Here is a 23,266-nt window from a genome sequence, read left to right as displayed (position 1 = left end):
TTCCAGCAGTCTTCTTTCTTGGGCGGAGAGTCAGTGAAGAACGAACCACAATTATGTCACTCTCCTGCCTTAAACAGCTTTTGTATATGGCTGGACCCCTTTGTTTCCCCATTTGTTCCCCTGCCCGGTCAATGGAAAAACACTGGTATTCCAAAATGGAGTCCAGTACCAGGTGACTTGGTCATATGTCTCTGTAGGGCCATAACGGCCATAACTTGGAGGCTGTTAGTAGCGTCCTTTGGAAGGCTTCCCGGTGAGAAATTAGCATCTTCAAAGACCTATTGTTTTCCCTAATGGCCATTCCCAGCCAGCCATCGAGACTGATTGCATTCTCTCTGGTGAGCGTTCTCCAGGGGTAATAAGATGCATAGACCCTAACTTCAGATACTAAAATGATACATGCATACAAGAAGGATAATCATATTCAGTAAATTATAACCTTTCCAATGATATCTCACATGCCTTATCTTGCACAAAATACATCATAATTATGCCATACTCATATCGTAATAATATTACCACAAAGAATATGGGGTGTAATGCTACACCATTTATTAAAGGTGTTTATCCTGAGTGAGAGAACCTCAATGTTTGCTTAACAAATGTGCCCGAAAAGACAGGCCAACCACAGTCGTCAGTGAACAGCGATAAATAAATGTACTCAATACCTGGTAAAAGTAGAATCCAAGCTTCTTGATTTTTACCCAGCATGATTATTATTCCTAAGTAGTTGTCCATTTCCTCCCTCTGAAATGTCCTCTTTATCTCAGTTAGAGTCCTGCAAAACCCTAATTTTCCTTCACCTCATTTCAGGCCTCCTACAAGGCCAAAATCCTAATAATAGTAAAATGGATGGGGCTACTTTACGAGCCAGCTCCCATTCAGCAAAACATTTGTGTGTGTCCGAGTGCTTTGTAGAATTGGGACCCTGGATAGCAAGAAGCTGATTCTGGTTTAAGGCAACTACTAGGCCAGGAGTGGCAGAACTTACTGACCCTCCGAGCCACATATGACAATCTTCAGAAATTCGAGAGCTGGGGCACGTTGTCTGGGGCTCATGGCTTCAGCCCTGATCCCCGAGACCCCCTCTCCTGGCTTCCAGAGGTGATGTGGAGGGAGTCATATGGGGTCATCTCTCCCCTAGATTTTTGCCAATGTTTGCTGCCTCCACTCGGTCACATGGTGCTGCGGGGTCCCCTCCCTCCATGGCAGCTGCTGGAGCTGGCAAGTTGGAAGCTGTGGTTGTGGGGAGAGGCAGCGGCAAACAGCTGGGAGCTGCAGGAACAGCCACTGTTTTTGCAGCTGCCTCTCGCCACAGAGCGAAAGCAGCGGCCCCTCTCTGCAGCTCCCAGCTGTTTTGCTGCTGCCTCTCCACTGGAGCCAACACCTGGGAGCTGCAGAGAGGGGCCAATGAGGGTAAGGGGGTGTGTGACTCAAGCTGTTGGGGGCCAAACCTTTAAATTGTGCCTCCCTCCCCCCCGACCCCAAGCAGGCTCCAGTCATCTCTGCAACAACATGACCCAATAGTTAACCATGTTTGCTAAAATACTGCTTGCTATTCAGTTTTAAGAATAATTTAGGCTTCTGTTATTTGCTGTAAGTATATTTAAATCAGAGTAGAGCATCTTCTAAAACATAAAGCTTAAGGACAAGACTTAAGAGAGAGGTCACTGATTGAATGGTGGTGAATACAAACATCGTGGCCAGCAAACCTTGACAGTAACTATAACAGATAAAGTAGAAGCTTGGTTTTAATATTTTTACAGTAAAGCCTGAACCTCCATTGAACCTGCGACTAGAAATGACAGACGAAGGACAGTTAAAGATCTGTTGGTTCAACCCAGTAATAACACCGTATCCACTTCAGTATGAAGTGAAGTTTTCTGGGAATGCTACTCAAAATGCCTGGCAGGTGGGTGTACTTGTTCTATTATTATTATTTTATTTTTATTGAAGATGAAGTCATTCTAATGTTGTATTTAAGGAGAGTCTGCTGCAACTGTCTGTCTAGATTCTACAGTGGCCATGATCTAATCACAACTTGAGGGAAGAATCCATCTCAGGGGCAGCTGTTAGTGCTCATTTCGCCAAACCTGCTTGGGTCAACAGCAGGCTTTGAATTCAGGATCTACAGCACTGAAATTGTTAGCCTCTGCTGAATGAGCAAAAGGACTAAGTTGCTTAGCTGGAAGCAGTAGCAGACTCATAAACCTCGTATATGGTGCAGCCACTAGAAGGGGACAAAGACCCACCCCCCTCATAGTATGGGTTTCACCTACAGACCACTAAACCCTATCCACAGGTAAATCCTAGTCCCACTGAAGTCAATCACAAAGCTCCCATTGGCTTCAGTGGAGCTAGGATTTCTCTCTCTGTGTGTGTAGTATATAGTTCTATTAATGAATCACTTTTCCCACTGCCACAATGCAGCTATCCTTGGGGTGAAAAGCAGCATCTATTTAACAGCACACAACAAAATATTGTAGTTGTTTTCTGCAGGCGTATGTAACTTCTGACCTGCTTGATTTAGATGTGATAAAGTTGAATGCTTTTGAGCAGTCCTACTAACCCTCAAAATAAACAGCTTCTTTCCTTTGATTTCTCTCATTTTTCTGAAGTGGTGCAAAATGATAATGTTAATGGCTTCTGATATAATTTAACAGGTGGTTGAGATTGTCACACAAACCTCCCTCATCATAGGCAATGTACTGGTTGGTTCTTCATATTTAGTTCAAGTACGGTGCAAGAGTCTTCATGGTCCAGGATTCTGGAGTGATTGGAGCACACCTTATAATTTAAATGCAGAAGGTATGTCCTTTACAATAATTTAAATAGCCATTGTTAGGACTGGGATAGATATTTCTGGCCTATTTTGTTTTGTGGAAATAAATGTGTGCATATATTATTTGATATGTATTACACATGGATAAAGTGTATATACTCTTTCTACTACAAAATCCTACAGCACATGTAGGCAACAAAGGTGCATAGTAAATGCTATAAATAGTGCACCAAAATTTGGCTACACCTAAAAGTTCCATTGTCATTATGCCAACCCAAAACAGTATTCAGATGAGCCTCCCATCCTTCAGTGAGGAGCCTTTACTAAGTTTAAGTAATGCAATTTAAACTCACTTTTTTAGCAGATGGTATAAGTAAATCAGTTTCAGAACTGGCACAAACTTGCATGTAGAATTCAAAATTTCAGAAGTTTATTACACACACCAATTAGGCGAATAACTTGAGTTATGAAAGCACAGATTCCTGACACGTTGCATGGTAATGGCTCCTCTGAGGCCAATGAGATGAGTTGGGTCAAAGGGGGTTCCACTGAAAGAATATACCTTAATGCCTCTTGTATTCTATTGTTAAAGTCTACTGTGAGAGAGAGAATTTATTTGGCAACTCATTATCCATTCATCTTGATTGCACATTTATATTGACAGTGTTGCCAACTCCGAATGTTCAAAAATCATGAGTCAGCCTCACCAAAAATCACGAGATTGGCTTTAAAATCTTGAGATTATGTAAAAATAATAGATTTGGTGTTCTTTTTATTTGCCTCTGCTTTTTGAGCCTTTAGGATGCACTGAGGTTACATTTTGAAGCTTTTTCTGGAGCCAGAGGGGTCAGAAACTTTACTTATTCTTTAAGAATGAAGTCTGAAATCATCAGATGTCCACTTGACTCCAGGAGCTGGGGTTTAAGGAAAACAATAATTATCATGAGACTTATGACAAAATCATGAGAATTAGCAACACTGTATTGTAAATTGTCCTGTATGGTCAGTCTGGGGATGCTGACAATTTTCTTGCATTGTGTTTCCCCTGTTCTTCACAAGAGGGGAGACCGGTTGGGGGGGAGGGAAGAAAGGGGGTCTGAAACCCAGAAAATAAGCACTTGAATCAAATGGTTGTAGACAATGTTATTGTGTATACAAAACATGTCAAGTAAGGTCTTTTATGAAAGCTTGTAATGTCGTGAACTTGATAGTCATTAGGAGATTTATATACAGGTTCTGGTTCTGAATGCATGCATGTATATATGTGTCGCAAATTGTAATTGTAACTATATTAACTACAGCATCACCTCCCAGTAGTGTGGTGAGGCAATCTGGCAGGGCTAGGCCAGGTATTTACAGGAAACCGGCTCCAAGCACCTAGCATTGTCCAGCCAGGAAGCAACCATGGCAGACCATTAAAGTTAATGGAAAATATTGAAACAACTTGAAACTGAAAAGAAAATCCACATCTGGGAAAATCCTGTTCTGTATAACCAGGAATTTCCATAGTCTGAGAACAAGGGGGAAAAATAACAAACCTGCAAATGCTGTTAAAAGGGAAGGTATTTGGCGTACAGGCTATCCAGAAATGGAGGGCTAGACTCTAAGCGGGGTGCTGTCTGTGAAGCACTGGATCCCCTCTAGGACAGAGGGCACACTGGGAAACTGTTCTGGGGCAATAGGTAACTTGTGTTTAGAAAAGGGAATTGAGCTAAAGTAAAAGGGTAAAGCCAGAGATTTCCTCTTTGTTTTCTGTGCAACTTGTATGTGTTTGTTTTTCCTCACTGTTTTATCTTTAAATCTATGATATTTCTATTAAATAAAGTTTTTGTTTACTTTTACCTCAAGCACATCTCTGTTCAACAGTGTGGAGTGTATGTGCCAAAGTGAACTGATAATTGGGGGCAAGTTTCACACCTTTGGGTATGACGAACCAGAGGGGAAAAGTCTGTGTGTCTGGTAGTTAAGAACTCAGGGAGATAGATCTGCGAGGACTCGGGACCAGAAGGGATTGTTGAGGTCACTCTACGAGAATTAAGTAGGCTGGTGGAAGCCAGGGTGGGACCTAATCTTTGTCAGCTGGCTACTGGTGTCAAAATGCTCAGCCATAGCAGCATATCATTACGTTACAAAGCAGGGGGTGACAACACCTTAATGGGCTGGTGATCCCAAGAATATTATAGGGGTGTAGTCATTGCCGAAATTGCACCCCAATATCAGTGAACAGAGGTTCACGCTCCAACCACTTGCAATAACAGATTGTAATGGACTCAGAAACACGGGAGCAAAGTACAAGTTTATTATTTTCTTCTGTTTATTTTGGGTTAAGAGAAATAGAACAAAGAAAGGGGGAAATGAGCCAGTTAGAATCCTTGGACACAATGGATAAAAAAGCATCTTGGGAGCTTATGTTAGAAATATGGTTTACCCCAGAAGGGGAAATCAGCGGAGGATCTGAAAACCTGACTCATGAAGTATTCTGAGCAGAAGGCGAGAGAGGACGCAGGGTTGGGAAACCAGCCAGACTTTACTTCCCTACAGGAGATGGCCGCTCTGGTAGAGCTGACCAAATAACAGCTCTGCAGAGACAAGGAGGCGTATGAGCAGCAGATGCAGATAGCAGAGCTCAGAATGCTAGAGAGGAAAGCCATCAAAGAGGCAGAGAAGCGGGCCCACCAGAGATGAATTAAGGCAATCCAGGCCGCCCAGGCCAAAGAGGAGGCAGTGGAGTAGGCCCATTAGTGTGCTTTCCATGTGGACGCACGCTGGTCAAAGTGTTCTAAACTGGGTGCCTCAAATTAACCTGATTTTTCCAGAGGGAGTGGTCTTCAAAGAGAGTTGTCACCTTCTGATTATTAGGTCAGGTACTTAGCTACCTAATTCCATATTTATGCACCTAACTTTAGGCACTCACATTTGGAAACTTACACTGTACCTCTATACATGGGGTGTGTGTGTACATATATACCTTCAGAGAGATTATATGCACATATAAAAATACAAATATGTACAGTTCATGGAAAACACTGAGATGCAGTAGATAATTTCTCAATTTAATATTTTATTGTAGGGTATTAATTGTTTTAAACACATTTCACTGGCCAAAAATCATGTTGTGGTAAGCATGATAACAACCTTAAAGAGAGTAATTTCTTCTCTGCAGGGAGCTCAAATTTGCCTAGTCTCCCAATGACTAATGTTAGCATTAACCAATGGAAGAACAGTAAAACCAGCAGGATAGTTGGTAGCAACAAAGAGGCTGCTTTGCATTCATGCAAGCACATTAACACTGGGAGTACAAAATGCTGAAATCAGGCAGTTATATTTTTATACAACTGATTAGCATTATACTCTGATCTGTATTTAATCGGAAAGTCTATGTTGATGACGAAGAGAGAGTGCTTTGCACCACTGTTCAAGAGACTGTATTTTGGGAGCATCTTGGTCCATTATGAGTGTAATTATTCCTTGAGATACTAAGGAGAATTGTTCAGTTGATGCATGTCTTCAGCCTATTATATGCTCTTTGCATATAAGCATATATATAGGTCCAAATAGTTGAGTGGATGGATTTTTCAAAATAAACTTTAAAATATGGATCTTCTCACCATGATGTATACATTTTTAACTGAGCGCACATGCACCTTTGTAGTGTGTGATTGTACAATATATTTTGTATGTGTTTTGCATGACTAGTGCTCTATAGATGGGCCTGTTCTATATTGCAAACTCTTGTCACAACACTGAAATTATTACTGTTTTTCTAACGTTTGAAAGAACGCCTATTTACAGAGGCTTTTTATGTTAAAGTCAGCACACTGAAGTATAATGTCTAACTCTTCGTGCAGCTTGCAGTTTACCAGCATTTCCTTTCCACTTGCCAACACAGTTGCCCATTCACTTGTGCAACTGCATGTTTGTGTATGTAACATAGGTGCACCCTCCTTAAAATGTACTCCCTGTGTAAGATTATACAGCATGTTATATGATCTTGCATTTGTTCCATTGCATTTATTCCCTCATGAGTAAGGATATTAAAGGTGAGAGTCCATGTAGATAAAAATGTTCAAATAGATACAAAGAATGATAAAATAAGAAGTCATGGGTTGTTTCTTCTTCTGCTGTCCCTGTACCCTGCAACCCTCATTAAATTGTAAGAGTTGGACTCCTGTGTTTAGGAGCAAGATTTTGATCGCAATAAGCATTTCTGATTGTCCTATAAAATTTTGTAAAGCTCCCTTTTTGTGTGACGTTTCATATCTCTTAAAGTTTCTTTTGCTGTTTTTTTTTCTTTTCCTGTAACAGATGTCATGTATTTCCCTCCTAAGATACTGACAAGTGTTGGTTCTAATGTTTCCTTTCATTGCCTCTATAATGACAAAAACAAGATGATTTTGTCCAAGAAGATTGTTTGGTGGCTGAATTTAGCAGAAGAAATCCCAGTGAGACAGTATACACTTGTGAATGATCGTGTTAGCAGAGTTACTCTTTTCAACTTGAATGCAACAAAACCTAGAGGAAAATTCTTCTATAATGCATTGTACTGTTGTAATCAAAACAGGGAATGTCATCATCGATATGCTGAATTATATGTAGTAGGTAAGATTCCGGATAACTTCACTTTTTTTTTTTTTATAAACTTCAGTATACTTGATATTTTCAAGTCAGAACATTTCAGTTTATGATTCCAAAAAGCTTTTTCAGGCACCAGTGATTTATAATGCATAGTTTTGTCTCCTTAAGTTTTATCTTTATTTGTATTTTAATATTTTTAATGTGTTTTAAATAGATGTCAATATCAATATCACATGTGAAACTGATGGGTACTTAACTAAAATGACTTGCAGATGGTCCGCAAACACAAATACATTGCTTGTGGGGAGTTCTTTACAGTTAAAATACTACAGGTGTGTATAGTTTTTAATGTATTATATTTGTTTGGAAATTGTTACTTTGGAAATATTAATGCAGTAATAGATGCTCAACAGAAGTGAATATAAAATCTGCTGAGCCATTGTGGATCAATCTTTCACCTGGTCTTCCAGCTGGCTTCCAAAATGGAACCCATAGGTTCCAGCAAATCTCACATGTGTTCACAAATTAGGTCATAAGAAATCAAAGTACCCAGCATGGGGCTTGTATTTGCTCATTATTCAGCACCTGCAAAACTTTTGGACACAATTTTGGAGGCCAACTTTGAAAAGGTGGACAAAACGTGTTAAAAACTAAAGCAGAAAATATAACTAAATAACTGCTGTGAGAATTTGGTTTGATTCCACTGGCAGCAGGGCTGAGTCCTGGCAGAGCAAACTAATATACCTTTTAAGCCTTCTGTTTTCTTTCAAACTCTGTTCCAGTTTTGCAATATAAATCCCCACCTTGCTTTGCCACAATGGATTTTGATTTGTATGGCTTTTCACAATGGGAAAATTTGCTTGAATCATAATTTGTGTGACCGAGACTAGTTGTTTATGTGTATTAAATTACATCCAACTTTCCACACATACATGGTGATTAAATATCTGATGGCAGAATTTGGCTCACTCCAAAAGAAAAAGATCTTGTTCAGATTGTTACTTTACAGTTTTAACAGCTTTAGTGGCGGGAGTAGTTTTCAGTTTGCTACTCATATTCATGGTCTAATTTTTCAGAAGGTTTGGCCTGGCCCTTGAGTCTTATAGTTGAACTGGAAAGAACATGCAATCTTAGGACCAAATTTTGATCTCTGCTATGCCAGTGAAGATACTGGAATCTTCATAGATGTTCTCTGGTGTAACAAATTTGGTCTCTTGCTTAAAGACATTTGGTCAATAGAATTCAAATCCCTGCTGCAAAGCTGGGGAAGCGAGGTTCTGTTCAGACCCAGTTTTCCTCTTGTTCCTGCAGTTTCCCCCTTATTTCCTAATTCAAAACAATTCTGAGCATCCACACTAGGTAGGACCTAAGAGGTGGGTTTCCTATTTGCAGAAGTGGAGATCATTTCACCACAGAAGTTAGAACAATGCTCCATATATCCTAAACCCTTTCCCCTACATCAGCTTCTCCAGCCACTGGTTCTTCTCTGAAGTCATGATTACTTTTTCCTGTCATCCCCTGGTACCAAATAATTTCAGAGAATGTCATATGTTTTTGTCTCTTCCTTAGGTCCCCAGAGCTTTCATTTTTGTCTGTCCTTAGGGCAGAGTAGAAATGCTACTAGGGGGAAAATCTGTGGCATAGTTGATGCACCATTCATACCTATGTGCCAGGAGCGCCCCATGAAAAGGTCTCTCAATTTTAAACACACAAGATTCCTATAACTGCGCTAGTACTTGGATAAATAAAATGGAAAAACAAAACCTCCCTGAGTAGAAATCATTGGATTTGTTCCCTATTGGACTAGATCAGACATGTGAGAATCCTTTTGGCAAAGAAGCTTAAATCAGCATTTAAGGTCCAATCCTGCAAAGCCCCGATTCAGGAAAGCTTAAATGCTTTCTTGAATAGGGATGGATTTAACTGAATTGGGCCCCACAGTGTGAAGTGTGAGTAATTCCACTGAGCTCAACAGTATTTGTAGGATTGGACCATAAATACTAAGTGATAGGCACTATAGTGAAGCCTTTCATGGATGGAACAATAAACAGAACCCTTAGGATTTCATATGGAAACCTTTTCTAGGACTATATTGTGACTAGTTGATTCCTGGGCTAAATGTTGCCTTGACTACCTGCTGGAGCCACTTACGTTCGAATAAATACCTTTTCATGCTCTCCCCCTTTCCTTCCCTCATCTTTCCATGTTGGTCTCAAACATGTCTGATAAATTTGCTTGAGAGAAATGGTGTTTCCTAATATCTATAATCTCATTAGAGATCAATGCATAGGTCAGGCATTGACACGAACGCGGTGTATAAGTGCATACCAGCTTTTTGTTGGTTTGTTTTTGTTTTGATTCTATTGAAGTTTTATTTAAAAAAATCTAAATGAGAAGAAAACATTGTGTGAGAATAAAATAGAAAATAAATTTTTAAAAAACTGACTAATGGCAATATTTCCAGGTTCTTTAAAACAGACAACTTTATTTTCAACAGTTGCCTGCAACATTGTGAACAAGAACACACAATGTAACTGGCCAGCAATAATCTAGAAACCTAAGAGAAATTGACGACTCTGTTTTCACTGCGCAAACTGAATGAAATGCCAGATTTAAGCAGCCACCATAAATATTTAAGAATAAACTTTGATTTGAAAAATTCCTTCTGTTTTAATAATCTAAGGTGGTGATATTAGAAACACTGTGAAGATAATTTAATATATAGAAATGGCTATGTAGTGCTTATCAGTGTCCTTTTGGGGGTATACAAGGCCATCCTCAAAATTGGAGTCTAAAGGTTAGAGTTAAACATGCCATATTTGCATCAATCCTGTTTTTTGCCAGAAGCATGAATCTGTTGTGCTAGTTTCTGTTTTCCTCACAATTGCTGATGCAATTAAAATGTTGCAAATAAAATCCTATTGTACACTCTAGTGTGATACAATATTTTGCCCTTTCACTGTTTGATGGGGCTGTTATTCCACCCTCCTCTACCAATCAGCACTGCCAACAAAAACAGCACACACCATCTAATAAAAATCGAGAATGATGGGGTAAATTTTTAGAGCAGAATGTAGCGATTTACTATGCGGTCGTTTTATTGACATTAACAGGAGAAATATAACTAAATGTACCTCTTAGGGTCCAATTAAATAACCAGTTACATCTCTCGTGGATAGGTCAAAAAGCCTGAGCTCCACAGGCCTGGATGCAAATTCTAGTATCATAGGGAAAATTTGAAAACATTCCTCTTTTCATTAGCCACAAAATGTCACTTTGAGCATTTTGCACCACCCCCACACCCAGTTCACACTTTGTGATTCATCTGAAGCTGATAGCTATGTATGCTTTTGGGCAGCCTGTTAGGATTTATTTTAACACCACCATTCCGAGTAGATTTTTAAAGGGGATTTCATTCTCATGGAGCTCCAGCCGTGTGTGTCCAGTTAGGCAGAATAACCCATCACACATCAATTGCACTTTGGGAGTCAGACCCTCAGCAGGCACAAATCAGCATATGCTCATTGAAGTCAATGGAACTATATTCATTTGCACCAGCTGGGGATCTGAACCAGGATGTTTACCTCTAACACCTGCTCCTCAAGTTTTCTGCCATTAGTGTGCCTGCTTCCTGGCTCTTTTCGTACGGCTTGTTTAACTTTTAAGCTAAACTAAACTAAGGCTACATTAATGCTGACTGAGAATGTCCATACGTGGGTTTAATGGAGTTTAACAAATCCACTTCAAATTCACACCTGTACTTAATTTGGATAAACTTTTCTGTGTGTCCCCATGTAGACAAGCCCTTAGCTGTTTTCTCTTGTTGCACTATGTCCCCAAGAGGTCTTGCAGGGGGAAGAGCTGGTTGTTTGGTTCCCACATCACAACAGCCCCTCTGCTCCATTCCCCACTCCTTTTATGTATTGCAGGCTGAGGGAACAGGGGTCCAATAGAAGAAATGGAGTGGACGTGGTGGATTGGATGATCAACACTTTTGCACCACAGGCAGGAGGGGAGGAAGGGACAGGAAGAGAAAAGAGATGGGAAGTACAGAAGAACTAAGGGGGAGGGATAGCTCAGTGGTTTGAGCATTGGCCTGCTAAACCAAGGGTTGTGAGTGCAATCCTTGAGGGGGCCATTTAGGAATATGGGGCAAAAATTGGGGATTGGTCCTGCTTTGAGCAGGGGGTTGGACTAGATGACCTCCTGAGGTCCCTTCCAACCCTGATATTCTATGATTCTAAGAGGAGGGAAAGGGAAGGAATAGGATAAGAGACCTAAAAAGGAGTGAATGAGGGAATACAAGATGGAAGGAAGTGAAAGAGAATGGGAAATTTAGGATGAGTCTAGAGGAAGGGGAAATGGATGGAGAAGGAAAAGAAAAGGACATAACTAAGAAGGAAGGGAGGGGTAAATGCACAAGGGGTGTGGAAGAGAGAACCAATGAGAGAAATTCTGTCAGACATTTCAGGTGTTAGTATTTCACTTTTTTGAGAGTCTTTAAGCCACCGTGCAGCATCAGAAGGTTGAACAATATGGTCTAATGTACCTTATAACTGGCAATGGAGAGCCAAATTTTGATATTCTGTATTGTCCCAATGGCCATTCCAGTTAGTGCTTTTGCCGTGTCCCAAATTTACCTCCACATCCTTGATTGCCCTTCTAGAATAGGAGAACTTACTTCCCTTCCTACAATTGAACAGGTAATTGGGACATAGAAGGAAATCTACTGTATTAGTGTGTCTTACATACTTGGTGTCAGAAATCAACAAGACAGTTGGCTATAGAAGGGCTCTAATGGGGCACAGAATTATGGGGTTTTATTCTGAAAAACGATAACTGAGTAAGCACTGACCACCACACTGGCAGGAGAAGCTCTTTCTCCCTTATTTTATTTCTTTATTTTAATGAATGTTCAGTTCTTCTAAAGTGCTGAATTGATAGCTCTGGAAACGGAAGTCCTCCAAGTATCCAAAGAGACCTGGCTAGGGTGATTCATGCATTTGTGATCTCTGGGCTTTATTATCCCAACTCATTGTATCTAGAAGAGAAGCCACACCCCTGGGAAAAACTCCCAGTGGCGCCAAATGCAGCAGCCTATCTGCTTAGCAATACTAGTCTCTGTGAACAGGTTGCTGCTCTCTGTACTGTCTCCCCATTCAACAGAGAGTCCAGGTCAAGGTGTTTTGTCCTGATAGCTAGGGCCCTACCAAATTCACCATCCATTTTGGTCAATTTCATGGTCATAGGATTTTAAAAATTGTAAATTTCACGATTTCAGCTATTTAAATCTGAAATTTCATGGTGTTGTAATTGTAGGGCTCCTGACCCAAAAAGGAGTTGGGGTGGGAGTGGTCATGGTACTGTGACCCTTACTTCTGCACTGCTGTTTGCGGCGGCGCTGCCTTCGGAGCTGGAGAGAGGTGGCTAATGGCCAGGAGCCCAGCTCTGAAGGCAGAGCTGCCATCAGCACCAGCGCAGAAGTAGGCTGGCATGGTATGGTCTGGCCACCCTTACTTTGGCACTGCTGCCTGCAGCGCTGGGCCCTCGGACAGCAGCCGCCACTCTCTGGCCACCCATCTGTGAGGGCGGCAGCAGCGCAGAAGTAATGGGGACATGGTACGGTATTGCCACCCTTATTTCTGCGCTGCTGCTGGCGGCGTGCTGCTCTCAGAGTTGGGTTCCCAGCAAGCAGCCACCGCGCTCCGGCTGCCCAGCTCTGAAGGCAGCGTAGAAGTAATAGTGGCAATACTGTGACCCGCCCTAAAATAACCTTGCAACCCCACCCCTCACAGTACCCTTGTGGGTCAGGACCCCAATTTGAGAAAAGCTGGTTTCCCCTGTGAAATCTGTATAGTATACGTTAAGAGTACGCTAAAGACCTGATTTCATGGGGGGAGACCAGATTTCACGGTCCATGATGCGTTTTTCATGGCCAGGAATTTGGTAGGGCCCTATCGATAGTCAAAGCCCTCTATGCGATTGGCCCTAGCTATTAAGGAGGTTGTTTCTTTATGATCATGACCTCCCACCAAAGCTACATTCCACTGGCCCAATGAAACTGTCATTCACTAGGGAGAGAGGCTCTTGAGTGCAGGCAACAGAACTGCCCCAGGTGCTGGAACTAGACAATGAAGTTCACGGTCACGGGAGGGAGAAAGCCCAGGCACACCCAGAACTAAATGTGTAAATCCTATTTTGACTCAACTTTACCTCAGTAATTTCATCACTTCCCCCGCCCTCTCCCAGCGCATACGCACACACACTCACCCTCCCCAGGAACTCACTATGCAATTTCTCCTGGAGGTTGGGAGGGAAGGAAGGAAGAGATTGTTTTTAGTGCTTCAGTTTTTAAATACATGGGAGGTGGTTGGATTCTACAGAAATGGTGGGAAGGGAGTCCTATCAATCTCTACATCAAGTTTAAAAAAAGTGTAAACTCTTAACACTACACTGCTAGCATTCTTAACTGTGCCCTGGAGGAAATACTTCTGGAACTCGGAAAGTAATTCATTATCCATGGGGCCTTTCAGGGCCTGATCCAAATCCCATTGACTTCAATGGAAGGACTCCTATTGACTTTAGTGAGCCTTGGATCAGGCCCAAACTCCTTTTCCTCTCTGCCGACACCACCCAAAAAGTTGCCAGTTAATGAGTGGCAAAATGTGTAGGTGATCAAGTGCTGTGAAAATCCTGTCTTCTAGGTCGTCAACTTATTTTACATAGGCCACAGCAACAGCCATAACTGCTTTCAGTCAGGCATGGGCTAGATTTGAAGTGGTAAACTCGAGGAAGAATCTTTGGTGTCTCATTACCATATTGCCTTGAGCCATGGAGTGCAATTTTAATTAAACCAAGCAAACCCCCAAACACTGAGTCAAGAATGATTATAACAGTTCTAATTTTGTAAGCACAGCTTGGACACCAAGAGGATGAAATATTTTCCCCTTTGTTTAATTGAAAGCATTATTTCCTTTTTATGTTTCAATATTACTTTGAAAAGGATGATCCTCTACTGTAATTTTGGGGAGAGTAGGAGAAGAGTGCAGTTGATAAAGAAATGTTATTATGACTTTGGCTTAAAACATGGCATGTGAAGTTCAAGATTTCCAAGCAGTATTATTTCTAAGCCTCAGCATGACAGCATTTTCTTTACTTTTCTTTGGCGTTTTATTCATAACGGAAACAGCTCTTTGTTGAAAATTATTAATTGAATATTTTCATCTCTTTTAAGGAGTAGTATCTATTGTTCTGACTTCCCAAGTATTCCTCCAAAGTCCGAGGCAAAAGAATGCCATTTACAGAGGAATCATTATTACGAGTGTACATTTCAGCCTATTTTTCTTTTATCTGGATATACCATGTGGATAGAGATAAAGCACCAACTAGGAACACTTGAATCCCCACCAACCTGTGTCATTCCAGCAGATGTGGGTATGTCGAAATATTTCTTTAATATCTTTTTTCTTCCAATAGTGGTCTTGGACAGCAATGTCTATATGCTGTAGGTGGAGCTGCAAGGTCCTGATTGTAAGACCACTGAAGTCAATGAGACCCTTTCCATTGACTTCAGTGGGCTTTGGATTAGGCCTTAACTTCACACAATACGTTTTCAGCTGAAAGAACCAGTTTTATGTGTTTATCAATTTGTGGCCATTGCAGACACATTTACAAGAAAGACTGGATTTAAAAAAAGGTTGTTAGTTTTTGTTTTTGTGGGTTTTTTTTAATTCATGGCATGCAAAAAAGTGCATTTTCAATTATTAGTGGTATGGAAAGGAAGGAATCCTCTCCGACCTTACCTTGAAGTCCCTCCATAGCTCTGCCTCTCTCTGTGCTTGCTCTTATCTTATTGTGTTGTCCCGTGTCCTCTACTGTGCCAGTGATGTCTGTCTTGTTTTTCTGTTACTTTCTACTACAAATGTCTCTTACACTTTCTTCCATGCTGCCTTAAGCATGGAACTGCCTGCCTGAATTGGTCCATAAAGGTTATTGACTACTTTTTCAAACCCTCCTCCAGACACACCTCTGCTCTGAGGTTTACAAGAAATTACCCCGGCACAGACGTCTACGTTTTGTGGCTGCTCGGGGTAGCTGATGGCCTTTAAATAAATAAAAAGATAAAAATAAAAAAATACAAAGAAGATGAAGTTTAGCTGGAGCAACTAGGAATCACTGAGCAGTTGGCTATTACCTCTGTAACTGCAATTCTTATTTCCCCTTTCCTCCTTTTGTTTGTCAGATTCACTTGTCGCACCTTGTCTCAAATTACATTGAAAGCTTTTAGGGTCAGGGACTGTCTCTTACTGTGCTTGTAGAATGCCGTGCACAGTGGGACCAAAATCTTGACTGGGGCCTGTAGGCACAGTACAAAGGAAAACTAATAATGCTAACCTGAAAGAGAATTGATCACCTAGTTTCATTCACAGGCTGATGATGTTCACTGGACAGTGTTTCATCTGATGTATATTTCTAAACAGACCCCAACTAATATTTCAAGATTAGTACTAAGGAGAGGGAATAATTATACATCCACTTAGAAACCGTGTGGCAAACTCATGTTGGAGTGACTTCAGGGACCATGGGTGAGTCGGGCCCCACGGATTTGAATGTTTGACTTTCACTCAAATGTTACAGGGTTCACATTTGCTTAGAAGAGGCTTTAAAAAAGGAGCAGAAATAGAAAAGAGAAGAGAGACTACTGAAAAAATAAACTATAAATACTAAAAGGAGTACTTGTGGTACCTTAGAGACTGGCATAAGCTTTCGTGAGCTACAGCTCACTTCATCAGAAGTGAGCTGTAGCTCACAAAAGCTGATGCTCAAATAAATTTGTTAGTCTCTAAGGTGCCACAAGTCCTCCTTTTCTTTTTGCGGATACAGACTAACACGGCTGCTACTCTGAAAACTATACACAGAGGCACTCATTCACCTCAGTATAGCTTTTGGGGGGAAATATGAATGTATCCCTGCATAGCACAGAGTTCCATTCAAACCTCACACCTTTCCCCATCCCTAATTATGTGCTACCTACTCCTGTAACAACTGATCTATCCCTAAATACCTGTTGAAAAAATAGGGTTTTATTCCTGTTTTAATATCTATGCTGTGCATCTGTATATTTTCAGATCTTCTCTTAATTCTCCTCTATGAAGGTTAATAACACACATGCTCCCAAAAAGGTTGCACTCCAAAGTGATACTGGGGAACTGAGCTTTTTGACAGTTCTGCTTTGGGGGCTCAAGTTTTGGCATGTGAGAAGAAACTGCTAGTGAAAACCGATGTTTTGTGATTGACTTCTTCCTGATTGCTCAGCCGGACTGACATAAGAACCATAAAAAGTCTGTGCCTTGAATTTCTTCTAGGCTTAAATTAAAACAGCAAATTAAAAACCCCCAAATGAATAAACATTTCTGTGAAGGCCTTGTGCCCCATATTATTACCTTGAACATTTCATTGTATAGGTCCTAGACTCCCTGGTAGATTAGATTGTTGATCTAGCAAAACACTTAAACATGTGTAACTTTAAGCACGTGTGTGTTCCCATTAAAGCCAATGGGACTCTTCATGTGCTCAAGTGCTTTTGCTATTTCAGGGCCTTACTAAGTTTTCCCCATAGCACCTTTGCAGCAAGCAGTATCCCTTAAGTGGATTTTTTTGATACAGGTGTAGACTGCAGGTTCAACAAACTTTCTTCTGTAACATTAACATTATACTTTGGTTTGACCTGTAGCCTCAAGACAAGTTTAAGCAATGTCTGCTAGGAGTTTTCAGGAATGGTGCCTTGTAAAGTCTACAGAGAAGGTTTACAGTTTGGCCTAGGACTCACCTAGGTCTTAAGCCCCACGTAGGTTTTCCAAAGGACAAAAGAAAGAGTTTTGTATGGGGCAAATTTATGCTTCGCAGAATTTCTGCCCAAATATTTTTCACACATTATATGAAAGCAGAAATAGCATTTTCCCACCCAGCTCTAGTCAATATTTGAAACAAGCACTTCCCTCTTTTTTCCAACTAGACTGTTAAAGTACAGCAAGCATAGAACAGAGTAAAATATTGTGGGATGGTCTACACTACAGCGGGGATCGATGCTCTGAGATCTATCCACTGGCGGTCGATTTAGCGGGTCTAGTAAAGACCCACCAAATTGACTGCAGATCGCTCTCCAGTCAACCCCTGTACTCTACCTCTGACAAGAAGAGTAAGGCAAGTCAATGGGAAATTTTCTTCTGTCGACCTCCCCGCGGTGTAGATCCACGGTAACTCGACCTAAGGTACGTCGACTCCAGCTACGTTATTCATGTAGCTGGAGTTGCGTAGCGTTGTTCGACTTACTGCAGTCATGTAGATATAGCCTCTGTTATGGGAGGAGAAGACCAAATCCACGCAGATAGTAAGACTTCAGCATAAATTAAACCAAATCTTCCATTGCTAGCTAAAATTTAAATGGAGGGAACAATGACCAAAGGAATTGCCCAAGGAACAACCCCAATACATTATGGCCATACCACTTCCCTAAGAGGTTTTGGGATGTAGAAATGTGTTTTACGTTTTACTTTTTGTATTTGGTTTTCCCAAGCACTACAGAGACAACAAGTTAATGAATGATAGTACAGTGACAGTGTGAGCTAACAATGTGGTCATTTTTGGAGTTCACAAATAGTTTTGAGCATTCAAACATATTTAAACGAGTGCAGTTCAAGGAGGTGGTCCTTTCTAGTTCAAAAACATAATTCAGTCTTTTCATCCTGTTTTGATAAATGTGTTTGCAGATTCTGTTGAAGTTGACGTTAGCGACACTGACATATTGTAATCCTGGCCTTCAATGCTCTTTCTCAGATACTTGTGTACCGTTGCACATAGTGGAGTATGCAGGGCTGTGTTGGTCCTGTACTTATACTGCCTATACAATGTGCCAAAAGAATCTTGCACTTGCCAACACAGCAGCTGCAAGTTACTAAAGTAATCAGACATCAAGAATTATAACATTCAAAAATCAGTCGGAGAACATTTCAGCCTCCCTGGTCACTCAATTACAGACTAAAAGTCACAATTCTTCAACAAAAAAACTTCAAAAACAGACTCCAACGAGAAACTGCAGAACTGGAATTAATTTGCAAACTGGACACCATTAAATTAGGCTTGAATAAGGACTGGGAGTGGATGGGTCATTACACAAAGTAAAAACTATTTCCCCATGCTAATTTCCCCCCTACTGTTACTCACACCTTCTTGTCAACTGTTTGAAATGGGCCATCCTGATTATCACTACAAAAGTTTTTTTCTTCTGCTGATAATAGCCCACCTTAATTGATTAGTCTCGTTAGAGTTGGTATGGCAACATCCATTTTTTCATGTTCTCTGTGTATATATATATCTTCCTATTGTATTTTCCACTGCATGCATCTGATGAAGTGGGCTTTAGCCCATGAAAGCTTATGCTCAAATAAATTCGTTAGTCTCTAACGTGCCACAAGTACTCCTCATTCTTTTTGCTGATACAGACTAACACGACTATCGCTCTAAAGTAATTTAAGTTCTTAGTAGGATCTAACAGATCAAATATCCATTAGCTTTCAGGCAGAGGAGAGTACTCCTAGGATACATACTGTACATCGAGTAGTGCTGGCAAATGAAGGCTTTCAGATATACTTGGCCTGAAGAGTTTTTAAAAGTCTGAGTTATACACTCGTGTCATAAAAATAAAGGAAAGGGTAACCACCTTTCTGTATGCGGTGCTATAAAATCCCTCCTGGCCAGAGGCAGAACCCTTTCACCTGTAAAGGGTTAAGAAGCTAAGATAACCTCGCTGGCACCTGACCAAAATGACCAATGAGGAGATAAGATACTTCCAAAGCTGGAGTGGGGGGAAAACAAAGGGTCTGTCTGTCTGTGTGATGCTTTTGCCGGGAACGGATGAGGAATGCAGCCTCAGAAACTCTGTTAAGTTAGTAAGTAATCTAGCTAGAAGTGCGTTAGATTTCCTTTTGTTAAATGGCTGGTAAAACAAGCTGTGCTGAATGGAATGTATATTCCTGTTTTTGTGTCTTTTTGTAACTTAAGGTTTTGCCTAAAGGGATTCTCTATGTTTTGAATCTGATTACCGTGAAAGGTATTTACCATCCTGATTTTACAGAGGTGATTCTTTTACTTTTTCTTTAATTAAAATTCTTCTTTTAAGAACCTGATTGCTTTTTCATTGTTCTTAAGACCTAAGGGTTTGGATCTGTGTTCACCTATGCAAATTGGTGAGGATTTTTTATCAAGCCTTCCCCAGGAAAGGGGGTGTAGGGTTTGGGGGAATATTTTGGGGGAAGACGTCTCCAAGTGGGCTCTTTCCCTGTTCTTTGTTTAACACGCTTGGTGGTGGCAGCATAGGGTTCGAGGACAAGGCAAAGTTTGTACCTTGGGGAAGTTTTTAACCTAAGCTGGTAAGAATAAGCTGAGGGGGTCTTTCATGCAGGTCCCCACATCTGTACCCTAGAGTTCAGAGTGAGGAAGGAACCTTGACATGGTGGCAGAGCAGTGGGATCATTTTGAGATATTTTTGAGATCATTTTGAACCAGAAGCACAGCAGGATTTTAAAAGGTTTTGTAAAAGAGGATTGCAGCTGTAAATTCTGTGTCTCTGCCTGAGGGACAGAGCAGCAAGCATAACAAAGGGATTTTTCTTTTTTGAGCTGGGGTTTTCTCTACCTAAAGGCAGAGTAGTTAACCTCCTGCAGGGAAATTCACAAGTTTTTCACAGACCTGAAGAGGTTTTTTGTTTTTTTTTGTTTTTGTTTTTTTTTTAAGCTAAGAGCAGCTAGAGGGTTTTCTGTCTATTTGCCTGGAGACAGAGGTGTTAGTTTTTTTTTTTTAAGGATTTTTCTGTAGGCTGAGAATAGCTATCAGAGAACATAGGTATCACATTACAGCACAGCAAAATTTTACAAGCCAGGTTTTTTGTTTTGTTTTGTGGTTTTCTTTCTAACTCTTGGGTGTAAAGTTAGTTAAAAACAGAGAGGCTAGGATGACAGAAACCAAGGCGCAACACAAACTGGAGTTAACCAGACTGGAGGCAGCGAAAGAGGCAGAAAAAGCCCAGGAGGCTGCCCACAGGAGAGCTATGGAGGCAGCGAATGAGGTAGAGAAAGCCCAAGAGGCTGCCCACAGGAGAACTATGGAGGCAAAGGAAAAAGAAATGGAGGCAAAGGAAAAAGAGCGAAAGCATGCCCTGGACATGGAGAAGGCAAAGGCTCAGAAGAATATACCAACAAACCCTAGCAATCCTTCTCCAGATACTGCTTCCCATCCCAGAAAGTTCCCCACCTACAAGGCAGGCGATGATACTGAGGCCTTCTTAGAAAACTTTGAAAGGGCCTGCCTTTGGTACAGCATCTCTACAGACTAGTACATGGTAGAGCTGAGGCCGCAGCTCAGTGGACCCTTAGCAGAGGTGGCGGCTGAAATAGCTAAAGAACACATGAACAAGTATGAACTGTTTAAAACCCAGGCGAGAGTCAGAATGGGGCTAACACCCGAGCATTCCTGTCAGTGGTTCAGAGCCCTAAGGTGGAAACCAGACGTGTCATTTACCCGATATGCCCACCACACTGTGAAACATTGGGATGCCTGGATATCAGGAGCAAGTGTTAAATCTCCAGAAGAGTTGCCCTTCCTAATGCAAATAGAGCAGTTCTCAGAGGGTGTTCCTGAGGAAATAGAAAGATACATCCTAGATGGGAAGCCCACAACTGTAATTGAGGCAGGGGAGATTGGAGCCAAATGGGTGGAGGTGGCAGAAAAGAAAAAAACTAGTAGCAGTTGGGGCGAATATCAGAAGGGGCAACTGGAAACAAAACCCTATCACTGGGGGCAACCGAAGGCCCCACCTACATCCCAAGGAAAACCCCAGACACCTTATCGTCATTCTCCAGCAACCCACCTCGCCCCAGTGACCAGCCAACTGGGCGATGTTTTAAATCTAATGAGCTGGGGCATGTGAAGGCCAACTTCCCCAAGAACCCCAACAGATTACAGTTCATTGCACCAGGGACACACCAAAGGTCCTCAGGCCCAGATGCCTCCCAGATACCCTTAGAGCAAAGGGAAACTGTGAGTGTGGGCGGGAAGAAGGTTACAGCATGGAGGGACACTGGACTGCAGGTGTCAGCTATCCATCAATCCTTAGTGGACCCCAACTTAATCAACCCAGAGGCCCATGTGATGATTCAATCCTTCAAGTCCAACTCTTTCGATCTGCCTACAGCCAAGTTACCTGTCCAGTACAAGGGCTGGTCAGGAATGTGGACTTTTGCAGTCTATGATGATTACCCCGTTCCCATGCTGCTGGGGGAAGACTTGGCCAACCAGGTAAAGCTGGCCAAGAGGGTGGGAATGGTCACCCGCAGCCAGACTAAGCAAGCTTCCACACCTATCCCTGTTCCTGAGCCTTCCACCAGGGCCCCGTCTGTGTTACCAGAGACCCACATGGAGGTGGTGGAACTGGATCCTCCGCCAACAACTGCAACAGCAGTAGTGGATCCAGTCCCAGAGACCCAGCCCAAGCCAGTCCCCGAACTGAAACTGGCGAAGCAACCAGCACCAGAACCATTGCCAGCACTGAGTCCAGCGCTTGCAACCCCATCTACAGCTCCAACACCAGAGGGCACCACCGAGCTTGCACTGGCAGCAGCAGCAGATGACCCGACACAAGAGGCTCAGCCAGAGCCTGAAATACCCCATAGTGCAGCAGCGGAGAGTGGTTCACCATCAACGGAAACAGCCCCATCACCTGCATCGCTTCCAGAAGGACCAAGCCTAGGTCCACAATCCAATGAGGAACTGATGTCTCCAGCATCAAGGGAACAGTTCCAGACTGAACAGGAAGCAGATGAAAGCCTCCAGAAAGCTTGGATGGCGGCATGGAGCAACCCACCGTCTCTCAGCTCTTCTAATCGATCCAGGTTTGTTGTAGAAAAAGGACTTTTATACAGGGAAACTCTTTCTGGTGGACACCAGGAAGACTGGCATCCTCAGAGACAGTTGGTAGTTACAACTGAGTACCAGGTAAAGCTATTAAGCTTAGCCCACAATCATCCTAGTGGCCATGCTGAGGTGAACAGAACCAAAGACCATTTGGGAAAGTGATTCCACTGGGAGGGAATGGGCAAAAATGTTTCTACCTATGTCTGGTCTTGTGAGGTGTGCCAAAGAGTGGGAAAATCCCAAGACCAGGTCAAAGCCCCTCTACAGCCACTCTCCATCATTGAGGTTCCATTTCAGCGAGTAGCTGTGGATATTCTGTGTCCTTTTCTGAAAAAGACACCCAGAGCAAAGCAGTACATACTGACTTTCATGGATTTTGCCACCCAATGGCCAGAAGCAGTAGCCCTAAGCAACACTAGGGCTAAAAGTGTGTGTCAGGCACTAACGGACATTTTTGCCAGGGTAGGTTGGCCCTTCGACATCATCACAGATGCAGGAACTAATTTTCTGGCAGGAACTATGGAAAGCCTTTGGGAAGCTCATGGGGTGAATCACTTGGTTGCCACACCTTACCATCATCAAACAAATGGCCTAGTGGAGAAGTTTAATGGAACTTTGGGGGGCCATGATACGTAAACTCGTAAATGAGCACTCCAATGATTGGGACTTAGTGTTGCAGCAGTTGGTCTTTGCCTACAGAGCTGTACCACATCCCAGTTTAGGGTTTTCACCATTTGAACTTGTATATGGCTGCGAGATTAAGGTGCCATTACAGTTGGTGAAGCAGCAATGGAAGGGGTTTACACCTTCTCCAGGAACTAACATTCTGGACTTTGTAACCAATCTACAAAACACCCTCTGAACTCCTTTAGCCCTTGCTAAAGAAAACCTACAGGATGCTCAAAAAGAGCAAAAAGCCTGGTATGATAAACATGCCAGAGA

At 42.0% G+C, this 23,266-nt stretch overlaps 1 protein-coding gene across 1 annotated transcript in view; it reads left to right on the top strand.

Moving 5' to 3' along the window:
* Positions 1-23,266, top strand: part of LEPR (leptin receptor) — a 61,570-nt gene that overhangs the window by 20,102 nt on the left and 18,202 nt on the right. The window contains exons 5-9 of the mRNA XM_077824144.1: positions 1,767-1,912; positions 2,664-2,808; positions 7,088-7,381; positions 7,572-7,689; positions 14,592-14,791. Coding sequence (XP_077680270.1) covers positions 1,767-1,912; positions 2,664-2,808; positions 7,088-7,381; positions 7,572-7,689; positions 14,592-14,791 — 903 coding nt within the window. The remainder of the gene's footprint in view (positions 1-1,766; positions 1,913-2,663; positions 2,809-7,087; positions 7,382-7,571; positions 7,690-14,591; positions 14,792-23,266) is intronic.

This window comes from Eretmochelys imbricata, chromosome 8 (assembly GCF_965152235.1).
Source record: "Eretmochelys imbricata isolate rEreImb1 chromosome 8, rEreImb1.hap1, whole genome shotgun sequence".
NCBI classification, from domain to species: Eukaryota; Metazoa; Chordata; order Testudines; family Cheloniidae; genus Eretmochelys; species Eretmochelys imbricata.
This window is presented reverse-complemented; position numbering and strand designations above follow the sequence as displayed.